Genomic DNA, 15,606 nt, shown 5'->3' with positions numbered 1-15,606 from the left:
ATAATTATTGAATACCCATATTAAAGTTTTTTAATAATTAAGAAAAAAAAAGAAAAAAAAAAAAAGAAAACGTTGTTATTACAGGGCGGCTGGTGCCCAGATTTGGTTTGTGAGCTCTTATGATATGACCAAGAGAACTAGGTTTTTGAGTTGCGGAGCTGGAAGACTGGGCTTCAAATGGATGAACAGGTCAAGAGTTTGCAAGTAGCTGCTGAACTTGAAGCAACCATGTCAAATGGAAGGGGACAACTGCTCATGCACCTTTTGATCCGGTAATAATGTAGGCCGTCTCCGTGGGGCAGGGACACTTAAAAAGTCCCCTTATAGGATTTAGAGCCCACTGCGCACTTCACTTCATTGTGAAGCATATTAACTGAGCGGTTCCATTTTTCTCATCTAACAGATCATGGCTTCTCTTTCATCCTCTGAACATGATGCTTGCGACCTCATGTAGATACAAACTGTCAATGAAGGAAGAAGGAGCGAAGGCAACTGGGCAATGGTGATACATTTCAAGCGAAACCTCTTCTCGTTCTTGATCGCTGCAGCTCTCTTCACCTCTGTGGTTGATGGCCAATATGGTGAGATCCAGCTCCAAAGCTGAAATTTTGCTTGCCTGTAGTTAATTTTCCATCTTTCTGCTTTAGAGATTTGGATGTCTTGAAATCTTGGCTGAAGCTTGTAAATTAATCTGCATCTTTCGTGCTTGCATTACAAGTTATAATTGACCCGCACCCCACCTCCTTTTGAGTGTTTGATTTTTTCTGGCTTGGCCCCTTTAAACCACATCGATTAACTTGACTTCGTCGTAACTGCCATAATTCAAATGAAGCGTGATCAGTATTTTGGTCATTTGGTTCTTTGCCATTATTTTGGCGCGATTAGTTTCATTTGTTTCTTAGTTGCAAAACCAGTCATGATGCAAACACCCGGTTTGTTGTTATTGGCAGGTTCCATTGCAACACCACCTGCTCAACTTTACCTCCAGGCCGTATCTTCTCCGCCTGTGGAACCACCTGTTCAACGTTACCTCCAGGCGGTATCTTCTCTGCCTGTTCCACAGGCATTTCCAATTCAACCTCAAAATAGAAGAGAGTTGGAAGGGGCTTCTTTGGCGCCAAATCCTTCGTCTTCTACCACGTCAGATGGTTCGTCGGCTACCACGCCAAATGGTTCTTCTCTGCCTGTTCATTTGAGACTTAGTTGCTTAACCAGCTGTCATTCTTGGCAGGTTCAATTGCATTACCACCTGCTCAACTTTACCTCCAGGCGGTATCTTCTCCGCCTGCTCCACCGGCATTCCCAATTCAACCTCAAAATAGACGAGAATTGCAAGGGCCTTCTTCGGCACCAAATCGTTGGTCTCCTCTCCCGCCACAACCTGTATATCATTCGTCACCTCGCACCGCACATGCTGCTTCGCCTCCTCCCCCGCCTTCTCATTCAGGTAACGTTTGACAGCCACGAATTGTGGAATAGAAAATATGTTTTCACAAACAAATTTCTGAAACGGTGGAATGGAAATAAAATGTATATTTTTGTTTGATAGATTTGAATTTGCATCTGGAAACATGTTCCATGTTTCAGACGAACGAAGGATAAATCTCGATTCTTGAAAATGGCGAGTAGTTTAGAATTTTTAATAAAGTCATGGGCAACTAAGAAAATTTTGGTAAAGGATGCCGGATAATATTAAAAATAAAGAAAAAAATTACCAGGAGTGGAGTGAAAATTATGTTTATAAGAAAAGGGTTCGCTGTTTTCTTTCATCAGTTTTTCATCTTCATCTTGACTCCATAACTTCATTGTTCTTTCTTCTTCACCGCGTCCCGTGTCTTACGAGCGGCCTGCGTCCTACGAGCGGCTGGAGACTGGCGATTGACGGATGTGGCCGGCGACCGACCAAACGGCTGCGAGCCTGCGAGATGATGGGTTATTTTATTATTTTTTAATTTTTCTTTATCACCGATAAAACCAGCAGAATTATTTCTTTCTTTCTTTTTTATATCGTAATTGAGACTTCTTGTCCCCTAATTTAGATATAGATTCTCATTTTACTAGTCATTCAAGCTCCTCAACGTAAAAGCTGTGCAGATAGACCTTGAACAGCTTCCAAGTGGTCATCCGAGCTATACCAATTTCGCCTTTATTTGTTCTAAATCTGCTCCTAAAGTTTTGCAAATCCGTTTATTATTTTTTCCATCTCGCTTTCAATTTTTAATCTCTTTATATCCATCAAAATAACTTAAAGGCCGTTAGCTTGTGTCGATCAGTCGCAGGACAACAGAAAATAAGAAGATGATGATCTGATTTAAAGAACACCTTAACAGAGGAAAAGAAAAAACACCATCAGCATAATATCACTGTGTATATATCTCACAAACTTCTCTGGTGCCATTTGAATCGGAAGGCGTCATAGTCGGGTCCGTCGTGGGCGTCATCGCAGTGATTGCATTAATCGGAGCTGCGGTCGCGTGGAAGTACAAGAAGAAGCCAGCAAAGGGAGTTCTTGAGCAACCAGGTAATTAATTAAGCTGCTATTTACTAAGTTCAACAAGGTTCCCAATCAGGGGCCCCTATGGTTAAAGTTGCCATATAAATCTGCTCTGAAGGGCCATGTATGCCCCTCTAGCATTATACTTTCTTTTTATTCTGTGTTTTTCTTTTTTTTCTTTAAGGCTGTGTTTGATTGCGCAGATAAGTATGCCTTTTCTTGATTTTACAGTTAAATATTTGAGAACTGTCTGCAGTTCTTGAAAAACAATGTCATGATTAAGCCATCTTAAAAAAGCTTCTTAGGCAATTAAACACAGCCCAAGCCTTTTTCTTTTCAATTGAAGGCCAATAAGCTGCTGCCAATACCAAATTTTAGGAAAAATAAGAAAAATATCAACACACGTCGATTGATCTGGAGTCTTTAAGTCTTGATATTTTTAATATTCGCCTCTACAAAACCCCATCTTCAATCATTCGAAAAACCATCTTTACTAAAATGAATTGCACTTTTATCTTTAGTTTATTTTGAGCGAAACAACACGTCATAAGCTTCAAAAGTAAGAGATGTAATCCTTTTCTTTTTTATAACTTAAAACAGTAAACATAACAAAACTAAAGTAGCAAAAGGTCGAGCAGGTCGTTACATTGTGTGTAGAGAAGGTATGTTATCAGTCTTGTGGGTACAATTTTTATAAAGTGTGAATGGTGGCATCATTAGTTAAAAAGTATTGTATGTCACCAGGTTCCCTTTGCAGCCCATGACGCCGGAATGGAGGGTCTTTCGGGTTTCTTGGATTACTAAAAACAAAACTAAAACAGTAATTTCATAGCTTCACCAAATTAAATTGAAGTGCCGCTTGTTGAGAGGGTTAAACATGTGGCCCGGGCTTTTGTGTTTGACTTGAGCCAAGATTTTTACACAGTTTCATCAGGAAACAGGTCACTGCATTTTAATAGAAATTCAAAAATAGAATAGCTTAAATTAGTTTGAAATATAACTAAAAACTGGCAAATGGCTTCCTAAAAATGTCCATCGAATTGGCAAGTACCAATTGGATCACCCTCTCACACTCTCTCCTTCCACCTTTGATGAAGGTGGACAAGACACCCAAGAAACAATACAAAGCCCAAAGGATAGTCATGCCTTCCTCCCTGTTGAAGGAATGGCGGTGGCTTACTCGATGGAAGCTCTAGAAGCACCGACAAATGCAGGCAACGGAACCACCACGGAAAAAACAAATTTTGCAGCTAAAGAATCAGGATGCCATGCAGTTAGCGAAGTCTCGGGCACTAGAACGGCCGACAGGACGGCGCTGGTGGCTGCTGGTGCACGTCATTTTACCTACGACGAGATCCTAAGCATTACTGGAAACTTCAGTCGGATCATTGGGGAAGGAGGGTCTTCCACCGTGTATTGCGGCCAACTACCAGAAGGTGGTCTTAAGGTTGCTGTCAAGAAATTGAAAGAGTCAGGCTCACAATTTGGCACCTTCCTTGAAGAAGTACTTATCTGCATCTTTATTTGCATATAAAATTCTTTACTTGCCTTTTACAGTCACAGCACATACTTGTATGTTAATTACTTTGCACCATTAGCTTTGCACAATAAAATAAAAGAACGGTACTCTCTTCATGCTGGAAAAGGGGAGTTTTAGTTGCCAAGAACTGATAAGTAAGTTCATAATTTATATGTTACGTAATTGCCTTCCCCCTGGCCTCTTGCAGATAAAGATTTTGATGAGAATCCATCACAAGAACTTGGTTTCATTAGTTGGCTTATGCGAAGAACGAGATGAAATAATACTTGTGTCCGAGTACATGGCCGGTGGAAGTCTATCTGAGATATTAAAAGGTATGAACTCTAGGCAGTCAGAAGCAGTAAGTGGTCCGACTAAATATCAGTTAAATTTCCCTTTTCTACTCTTTCGTTGAAACTTGAAAGGTACTCAATTGCTGCAACACAGTGAGGTTAATGTGGCTTAAAGCGTAAGCATGTTTTGGAAAATCATCGTCAATCTTATCCTTAACATTTGAAAGGAGCTATGTATCCAATTTCTTAAGTGATTGTTGTGGCTTTGAACAAAGCAGCTAGGTCCAGTGAGTTGACATGGAGAAAACGATTGCAGATAGCAATAGACGCTGCGACAGGTCGATATGCGCTCCTCCAGCCTTTTCCTGCCTTGATTTCAGTTACTATCCCTTAATAAGGTAAACTACCGCTGAACTGCAGGGTTAGAATATCTGCACACAGGATGCAGACCAGCAGTCATTCACAGAGATATCAAGCCCGCAAACATTCTCTTGGATGAAAATCTACAAGCCAAGTTATCAGATTTTGGGCTGTCCAAGGCTGGAGCAGAAGATGGAACCGAGTATTCAGCTTATCAAACAAAAGTTGCTGGCACATTGGGATACATCGATCCTGAGTATGTCATTTACCTCCATTCCTTTTTCTCCATTTTCTCATGAGTATAAAGTTTAAAGTGGTGCAGTATAAAAGACCATCCACTTTCATTCAAACTTTCTGTCCATTTTTAAGCCTAATTTTCTTGTATCTACTCCTTCATTGGACTCCACAATCATTCTTCCAGTGTTTACTTTCCACTATCTTATTGGCAAATCATCAAAACAACTTCTTTATGCAGCATTAATAATTTGATTTTAACTTCAAAGTTCAATTGCTCTCAAATTGTTCAGTTAACAAAATTTGATCCACAAATCACAAAAACATTTTTAACAGTTGATTCTTATAGACGTTTTTGGGCACTGATGTCATGTTCATGTACTTCAGAAAAGACACAAAATCTGAACTGCTATGCGTATGGTTCACATGATGGAAGGAATATGTATGCACATTGTCTTTTTTAAATTCTTAAGGAAATTTGAGGTTTTGATTTTGTCTGTGCACATTTAAAGTAATTGTTTTTGTTATATTGCTCCGTAAAAATGTTACATCACAAACATATCATTGACCGGATGAAGTTGGTCTTTGAACCAACTTTTGCTTATGGGCAGGTATCTCTATACACAGACTCTCACTAAAAAGAGTGATGTGTATAGTTTTGGGGTAGTTCTTCTTGAGCTCATAACTGGAAAGACTGCCATAATGATCACTGAAAATAATGAAAAGTGCCATCTCTCTAATTGGGTTGTGCCTATTCTCATGAGAGGGAAAATAGAGAGTCTACTTGATCCATTGTTGAAGGGCCGGTGTAACATCCAATCTGTCTGGGAAGTAGCAGCGATTGCAAAGACTGCCACACAACAACCAACTGAAAGACCAGATGTGGCCGAGATCATCAGGACGCTGAAGGAAGCCTTAACGATTGAAACTTCACGGGTTGACATGGCTTCCGTATATGACACGATGACCAACCAATCTTCTTTTGACGAAATCCCACATAATCCGGTGGCGAGATAGTTCATGCATCTTCCTCTGCTGCCGTCGGTTCCCCACTCTGCCTCTTAGTTTCATCATATTTCAAACTGCAGAGCGTTTTTCCTCATTGAAAAGGGGCATCTCATCTATGTTAAATTACTGGTTGGAACAACTATGCTCTTCAAACAATCTTGTGTATTCCTTTATTTTTCATGAAAACAATGCGTTTGTAATTCGTTAGCTAATAACGATTTGGGATTCATTGGACTTTCATTTCACTATTCAAATGGCCTATACTTCTTGTTGAATGGCTGAATCTGCTTTTCAAAGTCATGCTGAAACAGTCTTATTGGGGACCAGATAGATGAAACAGAGGCGCCTTGGTTAGCTTAACTAGGTAAGGGATCCCAAAGCTCTCCTACCAAGGTCCATGTATGTCCGGCGATACACATGGGCCGAAAAAGAGGAAAGATTAAAAATTCTCTTAGCAGCTGAAAGTGAGAATGTGGACTTTGCACATGCCAATAAGCAGAGAAAATCTGATTGTTGACTATTAATAGTAAATCTTGGCTGTACACTTAAGAATATAACTTTTACTTGGATTCACAATGTTTGCAGGTCAATCCTTGAACACACTTTACCAAAGCTAGTTATGTAAAATTTGTTCTTCATGCCTACACAGTACTGGACAAAAAAATGGGCGTGGACGACACTTCATTTCCGACACCTGGAACGCTGTGTGTCGACATCGACACTCAAATGCATGTTCGGTTCGGAAGACTTGCGTATTTCATTATTTCAATAAAGGCGTTTCGCTCCTTTATGTTCCCGCGAGGGAGATGGCGAAGAAGAAGGGCTCGATTTTTTACTTCTCCTGAAGATCGAGGAGAGTAACGATGGCTTTCCTGCGCTCAAAATCCCCCTCTTTCTCTGCTTCCCTGTGCTCCGAATCCCAACGTCGATCGTGAAGATCAGGTCCGACCAGTGGCTGCTCCCCTGCATCCAAAATCTCTGAGATCGTCCATCTCTCGCTGGCAGACAGTCTATCTCTTCTCCCGTTCCCCGTAACTGGCTGCAGGCAAAGAGACTCATCTCCTTATCATCAGCCTTGTCGTCCAATGACTGTCCTCCAAGTAATCAGGTTATTACTCTCTCTCTCTCTCTCTCTCTCTCTCACACACACACACACACGCACACACATTCAAACAGGTAAGTGTGTTTGATCCAAAACAATATCTCCATGCTTAAATCTGTGCCGTGGTAGTGGCTAATTTCCAGATGAAATAAAACTTCTAGGGTTTTTTTTCTCTCGTCTGTCGGTTATTCATGTGACGATGATAGGTCTACAGAATCGGGGGCGATCTATTGTCTTATTTTCCTGTTTTTAGTGTTGTCAATGGAGTGATATTAAAGATGCTTTGGATGTTGAGTTTATTGATGTTCCTTGTTTGTCGTCATTTCATCGTTGTCGATGGTCCACCTCTGCGTATACTTTTGTGGAGAAGGGCTGTGGTGAAGGTCATGGAGTTCTCTATGCATGTTTGTGTAGTTTAAGGGAATGGTATGTTGAATTTGGAGCCATTGTTGATTGTAAGCATTTTTCAGAGAATTGTAAGTTGGACTATCGTTCAAAACTTCTGTATCTTTTCCGTTGAGAGCTTCATTGGTTGCTCTTGATTAAGTTTTATATGCTATTTGAGCTTAATGAGAAATGGGTCCGTTTGAGATAGCTATATGGCCTCATAATTTGTTGGTTCCTTCTGCTAGATGGAGGACATTCAACCATGCCTGCAACTGTTTGATACAATGTTTGAGAATGGTTTTCAGCTTATCATTTTTATAAAATTTTATTGGATCTAGTTGTCAAGCATGTGAAAATTGCAGGAAGGTGAATTTTGATGGTGTGAAAAATGTCCCGAAGCAGATTTTTGTTTGTAGAGCATCATATCTTGTATTAACTTTCTTGGCTTTTTTTAAAAAGTTTCTTAAAACAAGCTTTTCGTGAACGTGTCTGGAATGTTCAGTTGATGAAAGCAGGTGGCAGATTCTCTTTCGACAATGGTCGGCGGGAATTTGTAGAACAGAACTCTTTAAATGAAAATGAGCCTGAAAAATGTGAATGGGAGCCCGGAGAAGCGAACGACTGGCATAAGGGGAATCAGAAGAAGATTTGGTTGAAATTGTATCACCAGATGGCGCCCATGCATATGTGCCACTGAAATTTCATATGAACTATGAATCTGAAGGTCTGCGAAAAGCACATTTCATGAGATCCTTGTCTTCGACTGGAAGAGAGAATGTTCTAGAACATAGTTCAGGCAGATATCTTCTCGACAGAGAACATTGTGCACAACCAGGAGAGTCGACTAGCGGAATCAGCATATTACCTTTTTCCAATTGTGTTTCTAAATCCTTCAAAAGAATGGAAAGTAAGGTGGCAATATTTTCATCAGATGGGAAAAACATAGGCTCAATTATCCATGGTTCAGAAGCAAGGATCTTCAGCTCTGATATTAAAAGTTATTTTTATTACTCTTTGAAGAGGAAGGTTTCCGATGAATCAGATCAGCATATATAATGAACTGAATCACATAAGAGGGCCAGTTCATCTGAGATAGTTAGATTTTCATGTGGCAGGGAAGGATAAGCAAATATTTCTTGCAGAAACCCCAAGATGAATAATTCATAACTCAACCAGGAGAACCAGCCATTAGTACTGCTGAGCTGCCAAATGTCCAATATTTCTCTGGGACAGCATATAGAAAAGAAACTAGACGCCTAAGATGGAAACTGCAAAACCAAGTATTTCACAAGATCTGTTTTCTGCAAAACAGGGCTCAAGCTCTGACCAAAAGATACTCCTTTCCTGCTGCTAAAAAAAGAAAAATCAAATGGTGTCCATGACATTCTGCCAAGTGGAATGGTCCTAAGTCCCAACGTGGTTGTTTGGAAATCTGAAAATCGGGTGATTTTTTTTATTTATGCAGACTATCTACATGAGAGCTTCCATGCACAGACACGCACAAACCATTTGCATGACTATCGTGTTGCATTGTGCACCACATTTTTAGTAAAAGTATATGCATTTTTGGCTATTTCTCATGTCTATTTGCATTTTTATGTTTAAGCATAAAACAAGCATTTTAGAATGGAAAAATGTGGAAAGGAATGTACAAAGACGTCACTAAAATGTTAGTGAGGCTCTTACATCGAAACTTTATGTGGAAATATGATTCTACCAAATGATAAAGCAAAACACGTCTGAGTGGTCTGTTCTGGTCTGGCTGATGAGTTGATGGTATTACGTTATTCAACAATGGAAATACAGTGTTTCGTCTGATTGATTTTTAATGGTATTACGTTATTCAACAATGGAAATACAGTGTTTCATCTGATTGATTTTTAATGGTATTACATTATTATATTTTTCCAGATATCCTGTTCTTGTCATGAAAACTATCTTGATTCTAATTTGTCTTGCTTTGCCACATATTTTTTTGCTGTATCTCTGTCATTTGTTGCAATATCCTATTTTTTTATCTACAATGTGCTTAATAAAGGTGTGCAATTTGATATTTTCTCTTATTTTGGTTTTGTTTGCAAATTTCATATTGTGGGCACGAACGGGACAGTGTTCTGAAGGGGACTTCTGCCGGTACTTAGGCAAAGCAGGCCAAAGCATCACCCGACCCTCCATGCCTAAAGTTGGGTTAGCTGGGAGCGACGTTGCCCGGCATTTGGAAGAGAGATGCTTTTTGGCTCTTGTGGGCAAAAGAGGCTTTTTGGTAGCGGCTTCAGTGGAGATAAACTGTTCACGGATTCCTCCAAGGGTTCCTCTGATTGGAAATGGAAGCTTTGATGTTGAATGTAAAGAGAAAGAAAACGAAAAGATGAGGAGAATGAAAGGAAGAGAGAAATTTGATCGAAGGAGGAGGAGAAGGAGAGGAGAGGAAAGAGAGCTCAACCGCATGAGGTATGTTGTCTTAGAGGAGGGAAGTAAGGGTGCATTTATAAAAGGAAGACGCTTAAGGGCATTTTCGTCATTTGAAAGTATAATTAGCTATTTTTTTATGTATTATTGGCTTAAATATTAAGAAGGTCAAATCTTTCAAAATTAAGTTAACTAAGTGAGAAGAGAAGGCTGGCTACCTTACGCCCTGCCAACCTCGGCCTGGCCAAGTAGCAGACCTAAAAGGCCTGTTCTGGCGTGCGACAAGCATAGTCTGGCATGTTCAAGCGGGTTGCAGGCCTAGCCTAGCAAGCCATAGGTCAGCCACATGCCGACCTTGAACAGGCCAGGCCTGCCAAGGTAAAACTAACCGGGCCTAGCCAAGCTTAGGCCGTCCATAGGCCTAGGCCAAACAGCCATGCCATGGCTGATGCGGCCGGGCCGACTAGGTTCATAACTGGCTTGGCCGCCGCTGCCACTGTTGGTTCCACCAAGCACAGCCTAGCCTGGCCGTGCCAGCCTGGGCCTTGCTAGCCCCTGCTGGACCTGGCTGGCCGCACCGAGTACGACTGATCTGGTCAGGTCGGCTTGCCAGTTAGCAGTGACCCTCATATAAGAGAGATGAGATTATTTTGGGTATCTTTGGCAAAAACGAGGGTCTTTGTCGAAAATGAATGAAAATTTGAGAAAATTAAGGGCATTCTGAAATTCAAAGATATTTTGAAAAAATTAAGGTTATTTTTGAAAATTTTGAATAGGAAATTAAAGGTACTTCATAAAATGATCCTAATGACTTGATTCTTGAGTTTCTGAAAGGTCGGGAACTTGAATTTGGATCAGAAACCCAATTCAAAAGCTAATATAGTTCCAATTTCAAATTTCTAAGCTGAAAATGAGGAGATGTAATAAATTTGGACCTCAAATATGGACTTGGATCTGAAAATGGATCTAGGGCTCAAATCTTGAGTTGGATCTAGATGAAAGCTTTGAATGGATTTGGAATACTATATTTGGATTTGGATATTAAACTTAAATGTGAAATTCAGATTTGGATATGTATCTCACATTTGGATCTGGATTGAGATATAAACATGGAATTGGATCTTAATTTGGATCTGGATTAAAATTTTGGAATTGAATTTGAGTAAGGATACAAACCTAGATTTTGGTTCTTAGATCTGGATCATATCTAAATTGGATCCAAGCCTCAAATTTGGATCAAATGGGTCCGGAACTTGGATTTGGATCTAATTCCGGATCTGAAATTCTATTTTGGACCAGGGTTTGGATTTCAAAGCCTCACTTGGATCTTGTTTGGATTTAAGGATCGATTTTGGGTGATAAATTAGAAACTTTGACTCAGATATGGAGCTGGTCCGGTTTTCGATCCAAAACTGGGTCTTGGCCCGGGATAATAGATCTTGGGCTCAATGTTAAATCCAGAGTTATCATTTGGATCTAGATTTTGATCTAGGGATCTGTTTTAAATCTAAATCTAGGATTTGGATATGGGGATCAGTTTGGGATCCTTAGCTGGAATTTGGATCCAGATTTGGGTCTAATATCGATTTCAGATTTAAAGCTAGGATTTGGATAAATATCTGAATTTGAATCTGAGTTATAAAATAGGTTTAGATTGGGGTTTGGCTTGGGTTCTATGTCCAAAATTATACCCAAATGAGTCTCAAATAGAGTTGATGGTCAGTTTAGAGGAAATAATCAAAATCAAGTGCATGGAAGTGTTTGAGGTAAAAATCATTGAAATTTATCGCAAATTCATCATAAAATATTCAAAAAAATAAATGTAAACTTTTGAAAAGTTAGAGGTAATTGCCTATTAAGGTCTTGCAAACCTTAAAAACATAGTTTCATAATATTAAAAAAGGATGATAAAAATTCATATGTCACTAAAACATACTCAAAACTAAAGATTTAAATTAAACCCTTGGTTAGTTGAAATTTAAATCATCAACTAAAATGATATTTTGGAAGCCTTAAACTATCCCTATAGTACGGTGACCCAACTCTTAAAATGAAAATCAAAGCCCTAAACTCAAGAAAATTAAATTGATGTGTTGCAACCCTTAAAAGCATTGTTTCATAAGCTTCAGAAAAGATGACAAAAAATTCATAATCCATATGTTATTAAAACATACTCTTTTTTTTTTAAAATAAAAGCTCTGGGTTAAACCCTTAATTAGATTGAAATTCAAATTTTAATCATCAATTAGAAATAATGACACTTTGAAAGCCTAAAACTACCCCCATAGAACCATGGATTAACTCCTAAACTGAAGGTCTAAACCTAAAGTCATGAATAAATTCAAAAGACCAGATGGACCAAACCTTGACCAATCGACAATTAAAATCCTCAAGTACAAGCTTTAAAATCTGGATCCTATTAACTTTAAACCTAAATCAATCCTCATCGTCAAATATTCCAGACGCATGCATCAGGTAGCTTAGAATAAATCATTGCATGACCTATAATGACAAAGAGAATAATATAATGTCACTTATTATGAGTCCTATGTTTTCAAGGCCAAATTAGATTTCCAGTAAACATTACTTCCAAAATATGGAACATGTTTGTTTTGTTCTTACATTAAGATGAGGATGGCATTTAGATACTTAGACAATAGAATGGTAAATCTTAGCCCTTAGCTTGGTCACCCTTAGGAAAGGCACTGTGAATACTCAAGTCTCATATGGACAGGTTGTGGCCCAGTTCTTTGAAAAACCTGCACAAATTAAATGAAGACAAATCCAATGTTGTAAAATAAATACGTGGAAAGGACAAATTTTACAAGCAAACACCTCTCTCCCTCTCATATGCGTGTGCATGCACACACACACACACACACATGCATGTACGCATGCGTACATATGTGGGAATAAACCAATCTGCAGATTGAGTAATAATGTTTGTCATGCACAATGGCCAAACAGGTGGTGAACCAAATTGATCCGTTCAAATAATTGTGCTTTGAACATGGATTCTCGAATTGACAAGTCAGGGCAAATGCTTGGCCTGGTTTTCTTGTATAGCTTGATTGGTCATGAATTATTTTCAAAATATGAAAAGCACATGAAGATAATTACAAAGTTCTCCATAATCCGCTGCAGTTATTCATCTATTTTAGACATTAGTTAGTTTTTCTTCAACATCATTTTTTAGAACTACAAGTTAGTGCCCCCGTGTAAAACAGGCTTGCTCATTGCTTGGGTGTTAGACACATCCTTGATTGATTTAAGTTACAGGTATGCACCATTTTGACCTTGTGTTACTCTGTATTGACGTGAACCAACATGCCCAAACAGTCCTGATTCAAAGTGTCAATTTTTTTACCATCATTGTTATTACTTTTGTTGCATACTTGGTTTTCAATCACTTGAATGAAGAATTTTTTTTTATGAGGGCCAAAGGCCGTCCCTTTTCTCCTGCCTTTGAACTTAAGGCTGCATCAGTGCTTAGGATAGAGCCAGTGTACCTTTAATTTGATGTCTCCCTTTCCTCTTGCCTTTAGGGCTGCGTCGGTGCTTAGGATAGAGTTAGTGTACATTTAATTTGATGTCTCCCTTTTCTCTTGCCTCTGTGTCTTAAGGCTGCGTCCGTGCTTAGGATAGAGTCAATGTACCATTAATTTGATGCCTTTGCATGTGTACAGATCTCCCAATGTGTTTCAGTTTCAGGCTCCGAAGGTAATAATGTTCTCGGGCTCATTAGCCAATAATTCCTTTTAGTAATTTGGTTTCGAATGCTACACTTCTTGAAGCGGGTCATATGTTATTACCCTTAACAAGGGACCATGTGTTATGGGCCTAAAAATAACCCAAATACTCATGGTAATAGACAATTTCCATATTATTAGGGCAAAATGGAATTTAAAGATTTTTCATCTTACAAAATTACCAAAATGCCGCTCTGTTAAAACGTGTGAACATGGCAGACATGGAAAGTGCCTTCATGGCTTCTCCAGCCGACAACTTAAGGCAAATGCTTGGCCTACATTTCTTGTATCTTTTGATAGCGGATCCAATCCTTGTAAAGGTTAAGCTTGAGTGGTTCGAGTGGAAGTAGGGAAGAAGATAAGATGCATCTGCTTTAATATTCCACATCAATTCATTAATGGCATCGGCCAACTACTGTAATTATGTAGGGGCATGAATACTTTTCTAAGTCCGCGTCGTTTCAAGCCAGTGCTAGTGATTTTGAATCATCTCGATCAAATTCACTCACGGTAGCTTAACTGGATGAGTTTAAGTTAATACTGAGTTATAAAGCAGTCGAGTTTGAGTTACACGAGCTCGATTCGCTCATGTTTTTCTTGTTTGTTAATCATCCTGGATATGTTGGTAATCTTTGTCAGATTCTAATACCTTTTTTTGTTGTTTTTATTTTCATTTAATGAAAAAAGAGAGAACCAAGTGACACAAGCTTAAATAAGTGAAACTCATCAACACGTGACTTGAGTCAAGCAATATGTGACTCAAGCAAAGCTCAGGCTGGCGGAGCTCGCTCATTGTCCATTCTTAATGATAAGCTCTGGGCTGACCAAAAGACCAAGACGAGGTTTTGTTCTATTGCGTACCGGGAAGCTAGCTGAGCTGTAAGTGAAGAACAAGTCAAGCTTTTATGAGCAGCTGATGAACAGCTGGATCACCAAAATACTGGGACTCCTCCACCCAGCATGGACACATGTATGTGAGTGCCCCAAAGATTCCCGTTTGCGTTATGCGGCTGGTGTGCAAATTTGGTTGAGACCAAGTTATGTGCACTACCCCAGCGTTCGCAACAAGCATACGCCGACGGTATACCATACTATGCATATATGAAGTTTCAATATTGACCTTAGTGAATGAAAATGTATATGTTTATATTTAATTAAATGTTCTTATAGGGTAGTCCATACTTCGTACATGTAAAGTTTACAAATGACTTTTGTATGAGAAAAGGTACATATGCATATTTACTTGAATACCCTTTGTATTGCATGATTGCAACATATACGTACTTAACCTTCACGCTGTATGCATTCTTTCGTGCAAAGGAAGGAAGACAGGCTGGAGAAGAAAAATAAGAGAGTGAGGTTCCCATTGAAGGAAGGAAATAGATAGTTAGTTGCCAAGAGAAAAAAGCTTGGCCTTCAAGCTTAAATGGCATGAATGACAACATAAGGAAAGGACAATGAGTTCACATTGATTTCGCTGTCCTTATATCCAAATCAGGTTTCCTCGTTTGCCTAGAACCTTTAGTTTATAGTGCATGTACAGTCTGCACATCTAACACTAATCCCTCTGCCCCTGCATTCTATGCCTGTCCCTTCGTTTCTGCCATCTCCTCCTGTTCAAGCCCCTTCTCCCCTTCATTGTGAGTCTCCCCGGCCTGTACACTCATTTCCGCCACCTCGTCCTCCTCAAGTTCCTCTCCCGGGTGTTGTTCGACTTCGTGGCCTATCTCTTCGTCTCTACAACATCTTCCTTCATTTTGCAACTTTCGTCTCCCTGGCCTGTCCCTCATTTCAGCCACCTCCTCCTCCTCAAACCCCTTTTCTCCTGCATTGTTTGTCTCCCTAGCCTGTACCCTCATTTCAGACACCTCCTCCTCTTCAGTTCATCATCCCCTACTTTGTTCGACTTCACGACCTGTGCCTTCGTCTCCATGACATCTCCTTCTGTTTCCACCATGTGGACGTATAGTTCGACTTCACCCCATTTCATATCGAACAAGGGACGTTCGGTGTCGTATCCTTTGGAATCCATTGAAGTAGACATTGTCGAA

The 15,606-nt window shown here is 39.5% G+C and overlaps 1 protein-coding gene across 5 annotated transcripts; it reads left to right on the top strand.

The window, feature by feature from the left end:
• The first annotated feature begins 353 nt into the window (after positions 1 to 353).
• LOC116256918 (senescence-induced receptor-like serine/threonine-protein kinase) lies at positions 354 to 14,775 on the top strand. 5 transcript variants are annotated; one of them, XR_004173251.1, is made up of 11 exons: positions 354 to 581; positions 951 to 1,148; positions 1,232 to 1,447; positions 2,411 to 2,521; positions 3,592 to 3,998; positions 4,222 to 4,348; positions 4,585 to 4,644; positions 4,727 to 4,922; positions 6,558 to 7,016; positions 9,508 to 9,848; positions 14,243 to 14,775. XR_004173251.1 is itself a non-coding variant. In XM_031633486.1 (9 exons), exons 1-9 carry the CDS (start codon positions 500 to 502, stop codon positions 6,531 to 6,533), a joined length of 1,437 nt encoding a protein of 478 aa, XP_031489346.1. In that variant the 5' UTR covers positions 354 to 499; the 3' UTR covers positions 6,534 to 6,689. The 5 variants fall into 5 exon arrangements, 3 of the variants coding, with proteins under 3 accessions (XP_031489346.1, XP_031489344.1, XP_049934487.1); XR_004173250.2 differs by lacking the exon at positions 14,243 to 14,775 and having other exon boundaries at positions 9,508 to 9,950; XM_031633486.1 differs by lacking the exons at positions 9,508 to 9,848; positions 14,243 to 14,775 and having other exon boundaries at positions 6,494 to 6,689.
• Positions 14,776 to 15,606: the final 831 nt, after the last annotated feature.

Source organism: Nymphaea colorata, chromosome 6 (assembly GCF_008831285.2).
Source record: "Nymphaea colorata isolate Beijing-Zhang1983 chromosome 6, ASM883128v2, whole genome shotgun sequence".
Classification (NCBI taxonomy): domain Eukaryota; kingdom Viridiplantae; phylum Streptophyta; class Magnoliopsida; order Nymphaeales; family Nymphaeaceae; genus Nymphaea; species Nymphaea colorata.
The sequence above is the reverse complement of the archived record's forward strand: the minus strand, read 5'-3'. Positions and strand labels throughout refer to the sequence as shown.